Here is a 12318-nt window from a genome sequence, read left to right as displayed (position 1 = left end):
GTGTCCTGAGTAGGTAAACAGCTCTTCCTCAAGGACTTTCAGAAGTCATCTCTGAGGTGACTTTAAGCTTCGCGTTTGCTAGGCTCAGATAAAGGGGGAAGGGTATTCTGGGCCAGGGTTTCTCAACCTCGGCTCTGTTGACATTTTGGACAGGATAAGTCTCTGTTGTGGGAGCCTGTCCTGTGCATCGTAGGTGTTTAGTAGCATCTGTGGTCTCTACCCATTAGACGTCAGTAGCACTACCCAGTTGTGACAACCAGAAATGTCTCAGGTTATTGACAAATATCCCCTGGGGGAGATGTAGGGCCAAATCGCTCCAGTTAAGAACCACTGATTCAGGCAGAGGAAAATGCCAAATGCAGTGGGCAGGGATGCGATAGGCATTTGAAGGTAAATACAAACAGCTCAAGGTGTGGGGTCAGTGAATGGAAGGTGAGAGCTTTGGTGGGAAAGGTGAGTCACAGACATGGAAGGATTGACAGCAAGCAGAGGGGTTGAGACTCTGTCCTTTCTAGAACAGAAAGCAAGGAAATGTTTTTAAGCAAAGTCCCCTTGATCAGATGCGAAACTATGAGGGTGGGAGTCAAATTCTTATGAAATCTAAATGTCATTCAGAACCAGATGCCAAGTGACTAAATTAGGCAGGAAGCTCTAAATAGTTTGGTTGTCTAAAACACAGACCGTGATGACTTCCTTACTAAATGTAAAAGCATTGTACCAATCAGGCACTTAAAATTGGAGATTATATTATTTACCAAGTTGGTATTTTTCTTTACTCGAGGAAACACTGCATTTTAGAAATAACAATGTTCTTTTGTAACTTAGATATCTGAAGACTAGCTTGAAGCAACAGGAAATTTCAAGTATTAGCTACTGATCCCAATCTTTCAGCTCAGTGGAAAATTGTACATATTATGCTTATATAATTCTAAAGATCACTGTAAAGTAGACATTAACAAAGAACCATATCTCCAGATAATACCTATGTACATTTTTTATCTTCTGTAAAAAATTTCATTTTTTTCTTTTTCGAGAATGTTCATCTGTTTCTGCAAATAGCAGCCAACAAAAATGGCATTTCAAAGTCATAACAAATTTTTATTTTTCATGATTTTCAGCTGGGAGGCCGAATTGAATGCCCTACAAAATTCTCTTGTTAACTGTGAGAGCATTAAGCTGAAATGACACTCTTGACTGGGAATGGAAATCATTGAGAAATATTTTAGCCTATGTAAGCATTATGGTGAGGGGTTATAGGTTAAGAAAAATTAAAATGGCTCAACCAACACTATTCCTTTGTTTCTTTTTTTTTTCCAATCAAAAAATTGGGTGTTTTTTTTTTTTGAAGACAAAGGAAAAGGAACTGAAATAACTGCTAGAGATTGGCATCTTGGTGGACAGACACTAAAAATTGAATGTGTGAGGTTTGACTTTCCCTCCTACCCCTTTCTTTGCCTTGCCTTTCCCACTAACAACTAAAGCAAAAGCTACAATTTGTGTCTGTCTCTCTAAGCTCCAGAAATCCCTCAAGAGTGGCCATTCATAATGTTGGCTATATTTAGAATTAGAGAAAACTACTCTTTGCAGTGATTGTTTATCTTTGTATGAAGAAGTGAGTTTTGTTGTTCAGGACGTTTTAACATTTTTCAATGATCTATATTTTTTATCTGTGCCAATTTCCACAGAGATTTCTAATGATTTCAGGTATCTGTTTTGTTTAGGTTTTCCTAATACAGAACTTCATCAACTAGTGCTGTAGACATTTCAGACAATCTCAAGATTTTTCTCTTAGATACATTACAGCTGCATATGGCTCCCCTTTAAAAACTTCAGTCTGGAATTTGAAAGCACTGATGCCTATTTGATATTAACCATCTATATGAAATGTATCTGTATTCATTATAGGTCTGTGGACCCAATGAGTGTTATGCCCAAATAGCAGTCCACTGAGTATGCAACTATTAAATATCTACTGTGTTACAAAATGAAGGATATAGACATAAACCCTTTATTCTGGTTTTGACTTCATTTAACAACGTCTCTCTCCTCTATAGTTGTAAATAATATACACTAATGGAAATTAGGAGAAAATTAGTGTATCAACCTTGTTATAATAGAAAGAACATCTGTAAGGATACATAAAAGGAAAGCATATATACTTTATGAATTATATATGCTTTCTTCTCTCTCAAGTTTCTTTATTGTTTTCAGTATCCTAAACCGAGTAGAAATTAACGTATGAGAAAGTAAATACAAACCACATGACTTGAATGCTTGATGACAATGCTGTGAAGTTCAGAAGAAAAAGAAAGGTTGAGACCAGATGGAAGTTTCAGCTTCGCAGTGAATTTCACACATCTGCCATGCTTTCCTTTCCACCAGTAGAGGCGAAAACGTATAGTTAAATCTCTCTAGACAAGGACCAGACCTGTGCTTCACAAGTTAAAGTAAACTCCACTTGGGAAATTTTGAGTCCTGTTAATCAGAGTGAAAAATGCTGTGCTTTCCGTGTGTAATCAAAGCCATTTACAGAACAACTGTTATGTCTTCTTGAGGAATTCGTTTCATTTAAGTTGTTATCTTTATGTCTTTTTAGAAAGTGCAACAGTATACATTAATAATTCAAGCTACAGACATGGAAGGCAATCCCACATATGGCCTTTCAAACACAGCCACGGCTGTCATCACGGTGACAGATGTCAATGACAATCCTCCAGAGTTTACTGCCATGACAGTAAGTACAGACTGTCACTCACAGAAGTCTAGGCCTGTGGTCCATTACTGAGAAGTTTTGTCATGAATAATAAATGCGTTAAACAGAGCTAGAACTTGCTTCATTCTTCTCGTGGTAGAATGGCTACTGACTCCTAAGTTTCCTGTCACTTACACCAGGGTTTTAAATAAGGCACCGAAGTAATTTGTTTTTTCGTTCTCTCCAAGTCCACTGATAAAATTGTTAAAACATGCTGCCTGGAAGAAATGCCCTAAAAAGACTTTATGCTGTTATAACAAAATATTTATAAATATCTTCAGGTGCACGAACCACGTGACTGATAGATGCTACTTTGTCAGCATATAATTGTGATCTCTTGAGTAAAATGATTTCCTTCAGACAAGTCCTTTCCTCCTGCCCACTGCCCCCCACCATTAATCACCCAGATACTCACAGAAGGACACTAATTTTAATATTAATGAAACTGTAACATAATTTAAAAAAAAACATTTGAGGGCTGAAAAAAGTTATAGTATTTTTAAAGTCAAACATAAATGCTGTGATTACCTGCATGACCAATCTCCTCGTTTAGTGTGGATAATAAAGATTTAATGGGGTGGTAAAATCAGGGCAGTGTGGTCATCAAGACACACTGTCCTTCAGCGGTGCCTGTCGCTTCTCTGACTGAGCTTTGTCTTTTCTTATAGTTCTATGGCGAAGTCCCTGAAAACAGGGTAGATATCACAGTTGCTAATCTAACTGTGACGGACAAGGATCAGCCCCACACGCCAGCCTGGAACGCCATCTACAGAATCAGCGGCGGGGACCCCGCCGGGCGCTTTGCCATTCAAACCGACCCCAACAGTAACGATGGCTTAGTCACCGTAGTAAAAGTAAGTGCGATGGTCTCTCTGATGGCCACTCTGCAGCAACCCATATATGCCACCTACCCCTTAGTTTGTTATTGAATCTCAGGACTTTTTTCTTTTGGACATCTCTGAATCTGGGTTAATGTATTTGTAGGAGTCACCTTTGTTATTTTTCACTTATGCCGAGGCCAACATAGATAGTCTCACTTTATCCCTGGAATGTGGTGGTTTTTCAGTCATCGGGGAGTTTTAACAGTGAAGACAGGACAGCCCTTAACAGTGCTGTCAGCGCCATGGATGTGTTCGTGATATGTCACATCATGGATTTCTGATGGCCGATTGATAGCTGTTAAGAAGGATGCCCCACACGTACTATTCTTATGTCTACAGGTTGCTATTAGAGTATTGGCTCAGGGAACAAACCAGAAAATATCACAGACGTAATACAGGGTGAATGTAGGCAAGGAGAGGGCCTACGCTCTTAAAAGGTTTTGAATTTACATTGCTGTTTTTTTGTTTTTTTAAAGTATTAGCTTGCATTTCGTTTTGGTGGGGTTTTTTCAATTTTTTAAATTTTTTATTTAATTTTGGCTGCGTTGGGTCTTTGTTGCTGCACGTAGGCTTTCTCCAGTTGCCATGGAGCGAGGGCTTCTCATCACGGCGGCCTCCCCCATCATGGAGCACAGGCCCCAGGCGCACTGGCCCCAGCAGTTGTGGCTCACGGGCTCTAGAGCACAGGCTCAGTAGTTGTGGCGCACGGGCTTAGTTGCTCTGCGGCATGTGGGATCTTCCCGGACCAGGGCTCGAGCCTGCATCCCCTGCATTGGCAGGCGGAGGTCAACCACTGTGCCACCAGGGAAGTCCCTACATTGCTGTTTTTAAGTGCTATTTTCAAGACTTTAAGAAATTGGTTCTTCTGATCCTTAATTGTCAAAAAAAAAATAAAACAAAGCTGAGCGCCGGAAGTAAAAGGGATGTTAACTTCAAGGGGAACAAATAGATGGTACTAACGGATGGAAGAGCTCTTTGAAGCGATCATCTCTTTTTAGCCACCCAGGGAAGAGAGTTGCTTCTTTGCCTCGCATCCCAACATTCTTGATTCGTAAGGGAACCTGAATGTTGGTCTTACAGGGAAAGGTGTACCAAGGGCTCCATTGCCAAGAATGTTATATGTGCGTGAGTAGAAGGGTAATCTCCCCCTTGAGGTGGGAGTGGGAAATTCTCTGAACACAGCATAGTGAGTGACAGCACCACCCCTCTGTATTCGAGCCCCAGCTCTGCCCTTTGTAGTGGAGACAACATGGCAGGTTTTTTAAGCCTCAGGTTCTTACACAGACAGTGAGGAGATACCTGGTACCTAAGTCTCAATGTTGTTCTGTGGGATAAATAAGCTTAATACCCATTAAAGGTCTTGGCATAACTAAGTGTTGTCAGGTATGTTTCATGGAGCTAATGCGCTTACTCAAAAGAATTGTCTTCTTTCCTGGCTTCTTTGCCGTCTTGTTGAAAATAATTCAGAAAGGGAAGTTGAACTGGGGATTGTAGAGTGAGAAGAAGAAACTCTGAAGAGTTGAGGAGGTGGTCTAGGTGAAGAAACAGGTGTGGTCTGTGCTGATATTGTGGCTTTCTCATAGCTGCTGCCCTTGGTCCTTCTTAGACCCTCCAGGATGGCATGAGAGCTCTCCAAGCTCTTTTTTTCATACTGCTATGCACAGTAATGCTTATCTGCACCTCAGCTAGAAGATGATCAGGGAAATTAAGAGGGAAAGTCCAGTCTGGTCCCTTGACTCCTGGTAACTTTTCTATTGACAATGGGATTCAGTGGAACTCTGGAAGTTAATATTTACATTAAGGTTATTTGCTCATTGCCTTTATCTAGAGTGGCATTCTTAGATTTGGGATTTGTACAGACCAGTAAAATCCCCAAAATTATTCTGGAAAACAGCCAGAAAAAATAAAGTTTTTAGTTTGCTAACAAAGGAAAAAATAAAAGTTCTTCTACCTACAAACACTACTGTTTATTTAAGGTGTATATGTATGTGTACTCTAAAATGTATACTTCAAATTATGAATGATACTTTTAAATAGAGTAAGTTTAGCTTTAAGAGGAAAAAAATCACATTTTCTAGTTTTTGTTTTGTCCACTTCATCACAGCCTGGTAAAAGCTTTCCTGGATGAGGAGTGGTCTTTGTACCAATGTTTGAGAGTACAATCTACACCATCATGTTCTCACTTGATTCCAGATTATTTAGTATTTTTTATTTTTGGTCAACAGTGCTGTTCTTAAGAATAGCTAAGTTGTTAGATGTAGCTAAATAAATACAGCATGCAATAGTAATAAGCATTATTTCGTGAACATAAATCTTTGAAATGCCCAAGATATATAAATATCTTATATAAGTAGGTTAAATTGCGATAAATGTTTCAGTCAATGGCCATGCTAATGCATATTTTCCAGAAATTTGAGAGGAACCTATGTTGTAGTGAATGAAAAATTAATGTTTTAGAAATGGAGTTGCTAGAAGGATAAACTGCAGAATGCAAATATTCTTATTTCCTGCAAAAATATGGTTTCTCCTTTAAAAAATTTTTTTTTATTTTTCCAGCCAATCGACTTTGAAACAAATAGGATGTATGTCCTTACTGTCGCTGCAGAAAATCAAGTGCCATTAGCCAAGGGTATTCAGCACCCACCTCAGTCAACTGCAACTGTGTCTGTCACAGTTATTGATGTGAATGAAAACCCTTATTTTGCCCCAAATCCTAAGATCATTCGCCAAGAAGAAGGTCTTCACGCCGGTACCATGTTAACAACGTTCACTGCTCAGGACCCAGATCGATATATGCAGCAAAATATTAGGTATCAAATGCAATTTTGTAATTTACGTTCTGTTCTATGCTGTGCACAAAATCTATTCACCATTTGAGTGAGAAATTTTCATTAGCACCCAAACTCCTTATTACAAGATTTTTTTTTTTTTTTTTTTGCGGCATGCGGGCCTCTCACTGTTGTGGCCTCTCCCGTTGCAGAGTGCAGGCTCAGCGGCCATGGCTCACGGGCCCAGCCGCTCCAAGGCATGTGGGATCTTCCTGGATTGGGGCACGAACCCGTGTCCCCTGATCGGCAGGCGGACTCTCAACCACTGTGCCACCAGGGAAGCCTACAAGATTATTTTTAATTATTTGATGAAGTTTCTTCAGTGGATCCATGAGTATATTATATCGGAAATATAAGATGGATCTACTCATGTATTATTTAAAGAAATAAGTTTTCAGTCTCTTCTGTCCTCTTTCCTTTTTTTAAAATCTTTAGTAATAATTTAGCCTGTGCTTTTATGCCAACCATCACATAAAGTTTCTTCTGTGAGTAAACAGGGGAGTCTCAGAAGCTTATAACATTTATCTCTTCCCCACACATCAGGAAGAAAAGAAAACTCATGCCAACACCAAGATATAAGAGCTAATTATTTTCATCCCTCACCTGTACAGTGGTTATAGGACTTACAAAACATATCTGTAAAGATTTTCAGCCTCCGCAAAGTCGAACTTATCCTTCCTAATGAGGGAGTAGATGGTTGGCAGAGCATACTCCACATGACTATTATCCATCACTGGTGATGGTAATTTTTAAAATTAGCTGATATTTTATTTAACTTCTTTTAGAACTCTTGCTAACAGATAAATAACTGCATATCTTCTTCATTTCTCTATACATTGGAATCAAGATAGAGAAATAGCTAGTGAATAGGTATACTGGACTCCTGCAAATTTTTACCTTTCAAAACATAGGATATGTTTTCCAATTTGTCTATTGGTTTCCCAAGCTTGAAAAGCTTATCCCCATGCCAAATAAAAAAGGAGGTTAAGCTGATACAGATAAATCTGCTCAGACCATGGGACTTGCCTTGAAGGGTGTAGTTCTGAGGCTTGGCCCAGGTGGGGAGATCCTACGAGGAATGGGAATTTGTGGGGGAGGGGTCCTCCCCACTGTGACCACATCTCCACCATGATAAGATGGTAAACGTTTTAGGAGTGTTCTGTGATAGAAAATTCAACTTCTATTAAAATTTCTCTTAAGCCCTATACATTAGGGCTCCTGCTCACTTAGAAGATATATTTGAGCTATTTTTTTCTGCACCGTTGCTATCCTATGAACTAGATAACAGCTTAAAATCAGATCTGTCAAATCCCCCTTAACCCCAACCTGCAGTAGGGAGACTGGGCTCCTGGTCTTTCCCCTGGAACACCTATGCAGTGTTTCCTGCGCGCCTGCCCATGCAGCACGCAACCTTCATGTACCTCCCCCAAACCACTGCCACAGAAATTCTTTCCTGCGTTATGGCTGCATGTCCAACCAACATCTACAAAAATGCAAGTTAACGCACTGGTTTCATCTGGGACCAAACCTGAAAAATAGGCTTTAGTTTTTAAGTGTCATGTCAAAAATATTAAATGTATTGTGCTTTCATTTTGTAGATACACAAAATTATCTGATCCTGCCAACTGGCTAAAAATAGATCCTGTGAATGGGCAGATAACTACAATTGCTGTTTTGGACAGAGAATCTCCCAATGTGAAAAATAATATATATAACGCTACTTTCCTTGCTTCTGACAATGGTACGTAATTAAATATAGTCACTGTATTATCCTGGATGTTGTTAAGAGCATAGAGCCTTATCACAAATGCATCATCAGGAAATGAAGTTTTCTACAAAACCCAATTGTCTAGAAAACTGACCTTCATTCTTCTAAGGCCCCAATTTCTATTTTCCATTTCCACTGGGCTTTCTGTGATACATTCCCTGTCTTCTGTAATGAATGTTCCCAATGTCCTTATACCCTCCGTGGTCGCCTAGTATTGTGATCACAAGCCTTTGTGGTTTTTCTGCCCTGCTGCACCTTGATGCCTCAGTGGCCCAGACACAGTGGTTTTTGAGATGGTCTTTTTATATTTCTTCTAGTCAATGTGTTTGTTGCCATCAGTTTGTCTGTATCTAGCATTTTTCCTCTTGCTAATTCTCTACCTCTAGTCTGTCGTAGGCTAGGAAACTCTAAATTTCATGCCTAAATTGAAATAATTGAGTACTTGAGCTTTATAAGTGTGTTGGTTTTGAAAAACATAAACATATAGTTTAGCATCTTTTTTATTTCTGGGTCTCTGCTGGATTCTAAATGGCTGATATTAATAGAGCACTTTTTTTTAAGATATGTAAGATGAAAATGACTCACGTTAAACTGGAGTCAGACTTGTTTCAGCTCTCAATATGACATGCTTTAAGAGTGAAGCTTTGAAGTTCCACCTGACCCCCAGGGTCCAGACTCCAGTTCTATCATTTTCTAACTGCAGGACTGGCAACAAGGTTTTAAATCTGTCCATTTCCTTCTTCTGTTAAATAGGGATCATGGTAGCAGTATATAACTCATAGTGTACAAGGGAAGATAACAAGGCTTGTCCATGTAAAGGTTTTAAAACAGTGCCTGGCACAAACTAAACACTCAAAAAAACATTTCTATATGTGTTAATAGTTTTAAAACTGAATCATGACCATCTTTTAAAATCATTTTAATGTTGGACTATGAACGTTAGCATCTAATAAAAATAGTAGGCTTTTCTATTTGGTGGCCGAGATACGCAGTTTGAAAAACGTCGCATATCAACATTTTTGATAAGAACAGTTTCAAAGAACCTTTCCAAATCCTGTATAATAAGATTCAATGAGATCATTATCTGTCAGAAATCTACAAGGTGACAGGGCCAAAGCAATATTTCTTATCCTTTCTAATATGAGACCTACTGTTCAAATATTTAGAATTGAAACTTGGCAGGAGCCCCTTCTGCCATTTCACATCAAAGCACAGCATTCGTGTCTGTCATTGTCTCGCCGTATGTAGGTGGTAGCTTTCTCCACAGTGAAACTTAAAGTAATATATCTTGTACCATTATGTTGAGATTTAAAGAGCTATAAAATTATATGTATATATGTTGGTTGTGAGTTACAACCAGATTTTTTCATTCACCAAGGTGGATTGTTTTCTACTTGAAAGGATGTTTGATACAAGAGAGAAGTGAGCAGTTAAATCTGTGTAGCTGTGATGCTTTGCAAATGCACTTGACTTTAAATCACAAGACTGGATTTAGAGCCCCAGTTCTGCTCCTTAATAATTGGACAAGCTGTTATAATCTCTGTGCCTTTGTTTCATTATTGATTGTTGTTTTTGCTGCTTGCTATTCTATGAAGTTGTTATGGCAGTCAAATAATATTAAATGTGATAATAAATGTGAAACTAACTCAAACTACAAAGAATCATAGTGGTTCTGGTGCTATTAGAATCTGGTGAACAGCCATCCTACCGCTCCACCTTAAACTCCCTGCTCTCAGAGCCACCCGTACTCCTTAGAGAGGTCCGTGGAGATTTCTCCTCGTCCCCTCCTGAGGAGTGTATGTGTGCACCTTCCTAGTTTCATGACCTTGGGCAGGTCACTTAAACCTCTGGGTTTCAATATTCAGCCTTATTTAGAAAATTCCTATATTTCTATTATATTAGATTTATATAATATAGATAAATTATATAATTAAATGTAATTGTCTTATATATTTAATATTATGTTTATATAATGTTTTCATTACATTTTATATATTTGTTATAGATTTATTTCTAAATATTTATAACACAGCAGAGTCCAAATCACCAGTCTAAATTTTCACAAGTGATAAGTACAGAGACCGCATTTTATAGTGGAATGAGAATGGATTTGGGGTCAGGCAGACCAGTCTTTACTAGCAACCCTACCACTTCTAAGAGGGTGCGACCGTGACCAGTTTACAGAAACTTCGGTGCCTATCTGTTTAAACCTACTTCGTAGGATGACAATGAAATAACGTATAGGGAGCAACCTAATACTTTCTCAAGGAGGTAGTTGGTTGATCAGTAAATACCATGTCTCTTCTCCATGGGCTCCTCCCCAGGATGAGGTCTGTGGGTCCATGTCACTTCTCTGTAGACTGTTTCGATATTTCAGAGCAGTGTCTGAGCTTGAAAAGCATTCTCGGGTACTTTTGTGCACACGGCTTGGTTCTCCCTCAAAGAGTAGGGCCCAGGAGATCATGAGCCCGGGGTTCTGCTTCTCTTACATCCCCCCGGTGCCTATAGGAGCGCGATGTGCACGGGGCCCAGAGTAAGGACGGCGAGGGCGCCGGATCACCCTTGGCCGGGCCAGGGGCGTGCACATGCGCCTTGTTACCGCCCCCTCAGCGCCCGCAGCCCCAGCGGGGGCAGCACAGGGTCATCCTGAAAAAGAGGCATGAAGTGGCCTTGTACCAAAAACAGTCTGCCGAGAGATGCTGTGGCAACTACATTCTTCCAAGGTTACGCAGTGATAGGGGCAAGCAGGCTGGAAACTTAGTTTCACCGTAAGTGAGTCTCAGGGGAAAGAATTGTTCAGCATCGGTTTGTGGTTTTTTTCTCCCTTTTAAGGAATCCCTCCTATGAGTGGAACGGGAACACTGCAGATCTATTTACTTGATATTAATGACAATGCCCCTCAAGTGCTACCTCAAGAAGCAGAGACTTGCGAAACTCCGGACCCCAATTCAATTAACATCACAGCACTTGACTATGACATTGATCCAAACGCTGGACCATTTGCTTTTGATCTTCCTTTGTCTCCAGTGACTATTAAGAGAAATTGGACCATCACTCGGCTTAATGGTGAGAACAGGTTCATTATTTGAATATATGTGCAGTTGAGAGGCTTTGACCTGGCATGAAAAGTTAATTTTAAGTGCTTTATTATCTTCCCCTTAAATGTATTTTAAAAGCTACTTAAAGTTTAAATAAGATATTAGGAGCCCTTAAAGACAAAAAAAACCCAAAAAACAAAAACAAAAAACTTTACAGTGCAGGATAGTTGAAAACTGCTTTATATGTACCATTCAGGAGTAATACGTTCTGGAAAATGCCATGTGTTTTTGAATCGTATAATGTATGAACTATCAGACTGTATTTTTCCCTTTTTTGTATAGGTGATTTTGCTCAGCTCAATTTAAAGATAAAATTTCTTGAAGCCGGGATATATGAAGTTCCAATCATAATCACAGATTCGGGTAATCCTCCCAAGTCAAATATTTCCATCCTTCGCGTGAAGGTTTGCCAGTGTGACTCCAACGGGGACTGCACAGATGTGGATAGAATTGTGGGAGCAGGGCTGGGCACGGGCGCCATCATTGCAATCCTGCTTTGCATCATCATCCTGCTCAGTGAGTACTTTCCTCATCTCTTAGGTGTAATTCTTGTTGCTTCTAGGATGTTTAGCAAAGTAACTTTTTATTGTCGCCTTTCATCGTAATCTAACAACTCTCTTCCACCTCTGAGCATTTTCTTGCAGCCACGCCCAGTTCAGAATGAGAGAAGCCCTGAGCATCCTTGCAAGCACTTACATGTTTGCAGCAAACCCAGCCAGCCCACCTCTTTCGTGCCCTGTTGCAGTTTTCTGATGCTGATCGCCTGGGGAGCTGTAGCAAACTCTTTTCATAGAAAAATATTAGACAGTGCTCAGTTGGAGCCCTTCTCTTAGGATTCGAGTCTGAATTCATGGCACGTAGTTGGTGATTTAGGAAAATAAGTATATTGCTTTCCTTTGCTTTCCTTCATATAAAGTGCAGTCAGCAACCTGCTCCAGTCATGCAAGGATCAAGGTATTTGTTTTCGACGGGCTGCATAAAATAGTGAGAG

At 39.7% G+C, this 12318-nt stretch overlaps 1 protein-coding gene across 1 annotated transcript in view; it reads left to right on the top strand.

The window, feature by feature from the left end:
* The window catches only part of CDH2 (cadherin 2), a 224688-nt gene that overhangs the window by 178813 nt on the left and 33557 nt on the right, over positions 1 to 12318 (top strand). Inside the window, exons 8-13 of the mRNA XM_082641129.1 lie at positions 2597 to 2734; positions 3421 to 3606; positions 6190 to 6443; positions 8060 to 8202; positions 11062 to 11295; positions 11610 to 11843. Coding sequence (XP_082497255.1) covers positions 2597 to 2734; positions 3421 to 3606; positions 6190 to 6443; positions 8060 to 8202; positions 11062 to 11295; positions 11610 to 11843 — 1189 coding nt within the window. The remainder of the gene's footprint in view (positions 1 to 2596; positions 2735 to 3420; positions 3607 to 6189; positions 6444 to 8059; positions 8203 to 11061; positions 11296 to 11609; positions 11844 to 12318) is intronic.

Source organism: Mesoplodon mirus (assembly GCF_964341445.2).
Source record: "Mesoplodon mirus genome assembly, chromosome: 13".
In the NCBI taxonomy this organism is placed as follows: Eukaryota; Metazoa; Chordata; class Mammalia; order Artiodactyla; family Ziphiidae; genus Mesoplodon; species Mesoplodon mirus.
This window is presented reverse-complemented; position numbering and strand designations above follow the sequence as displayed.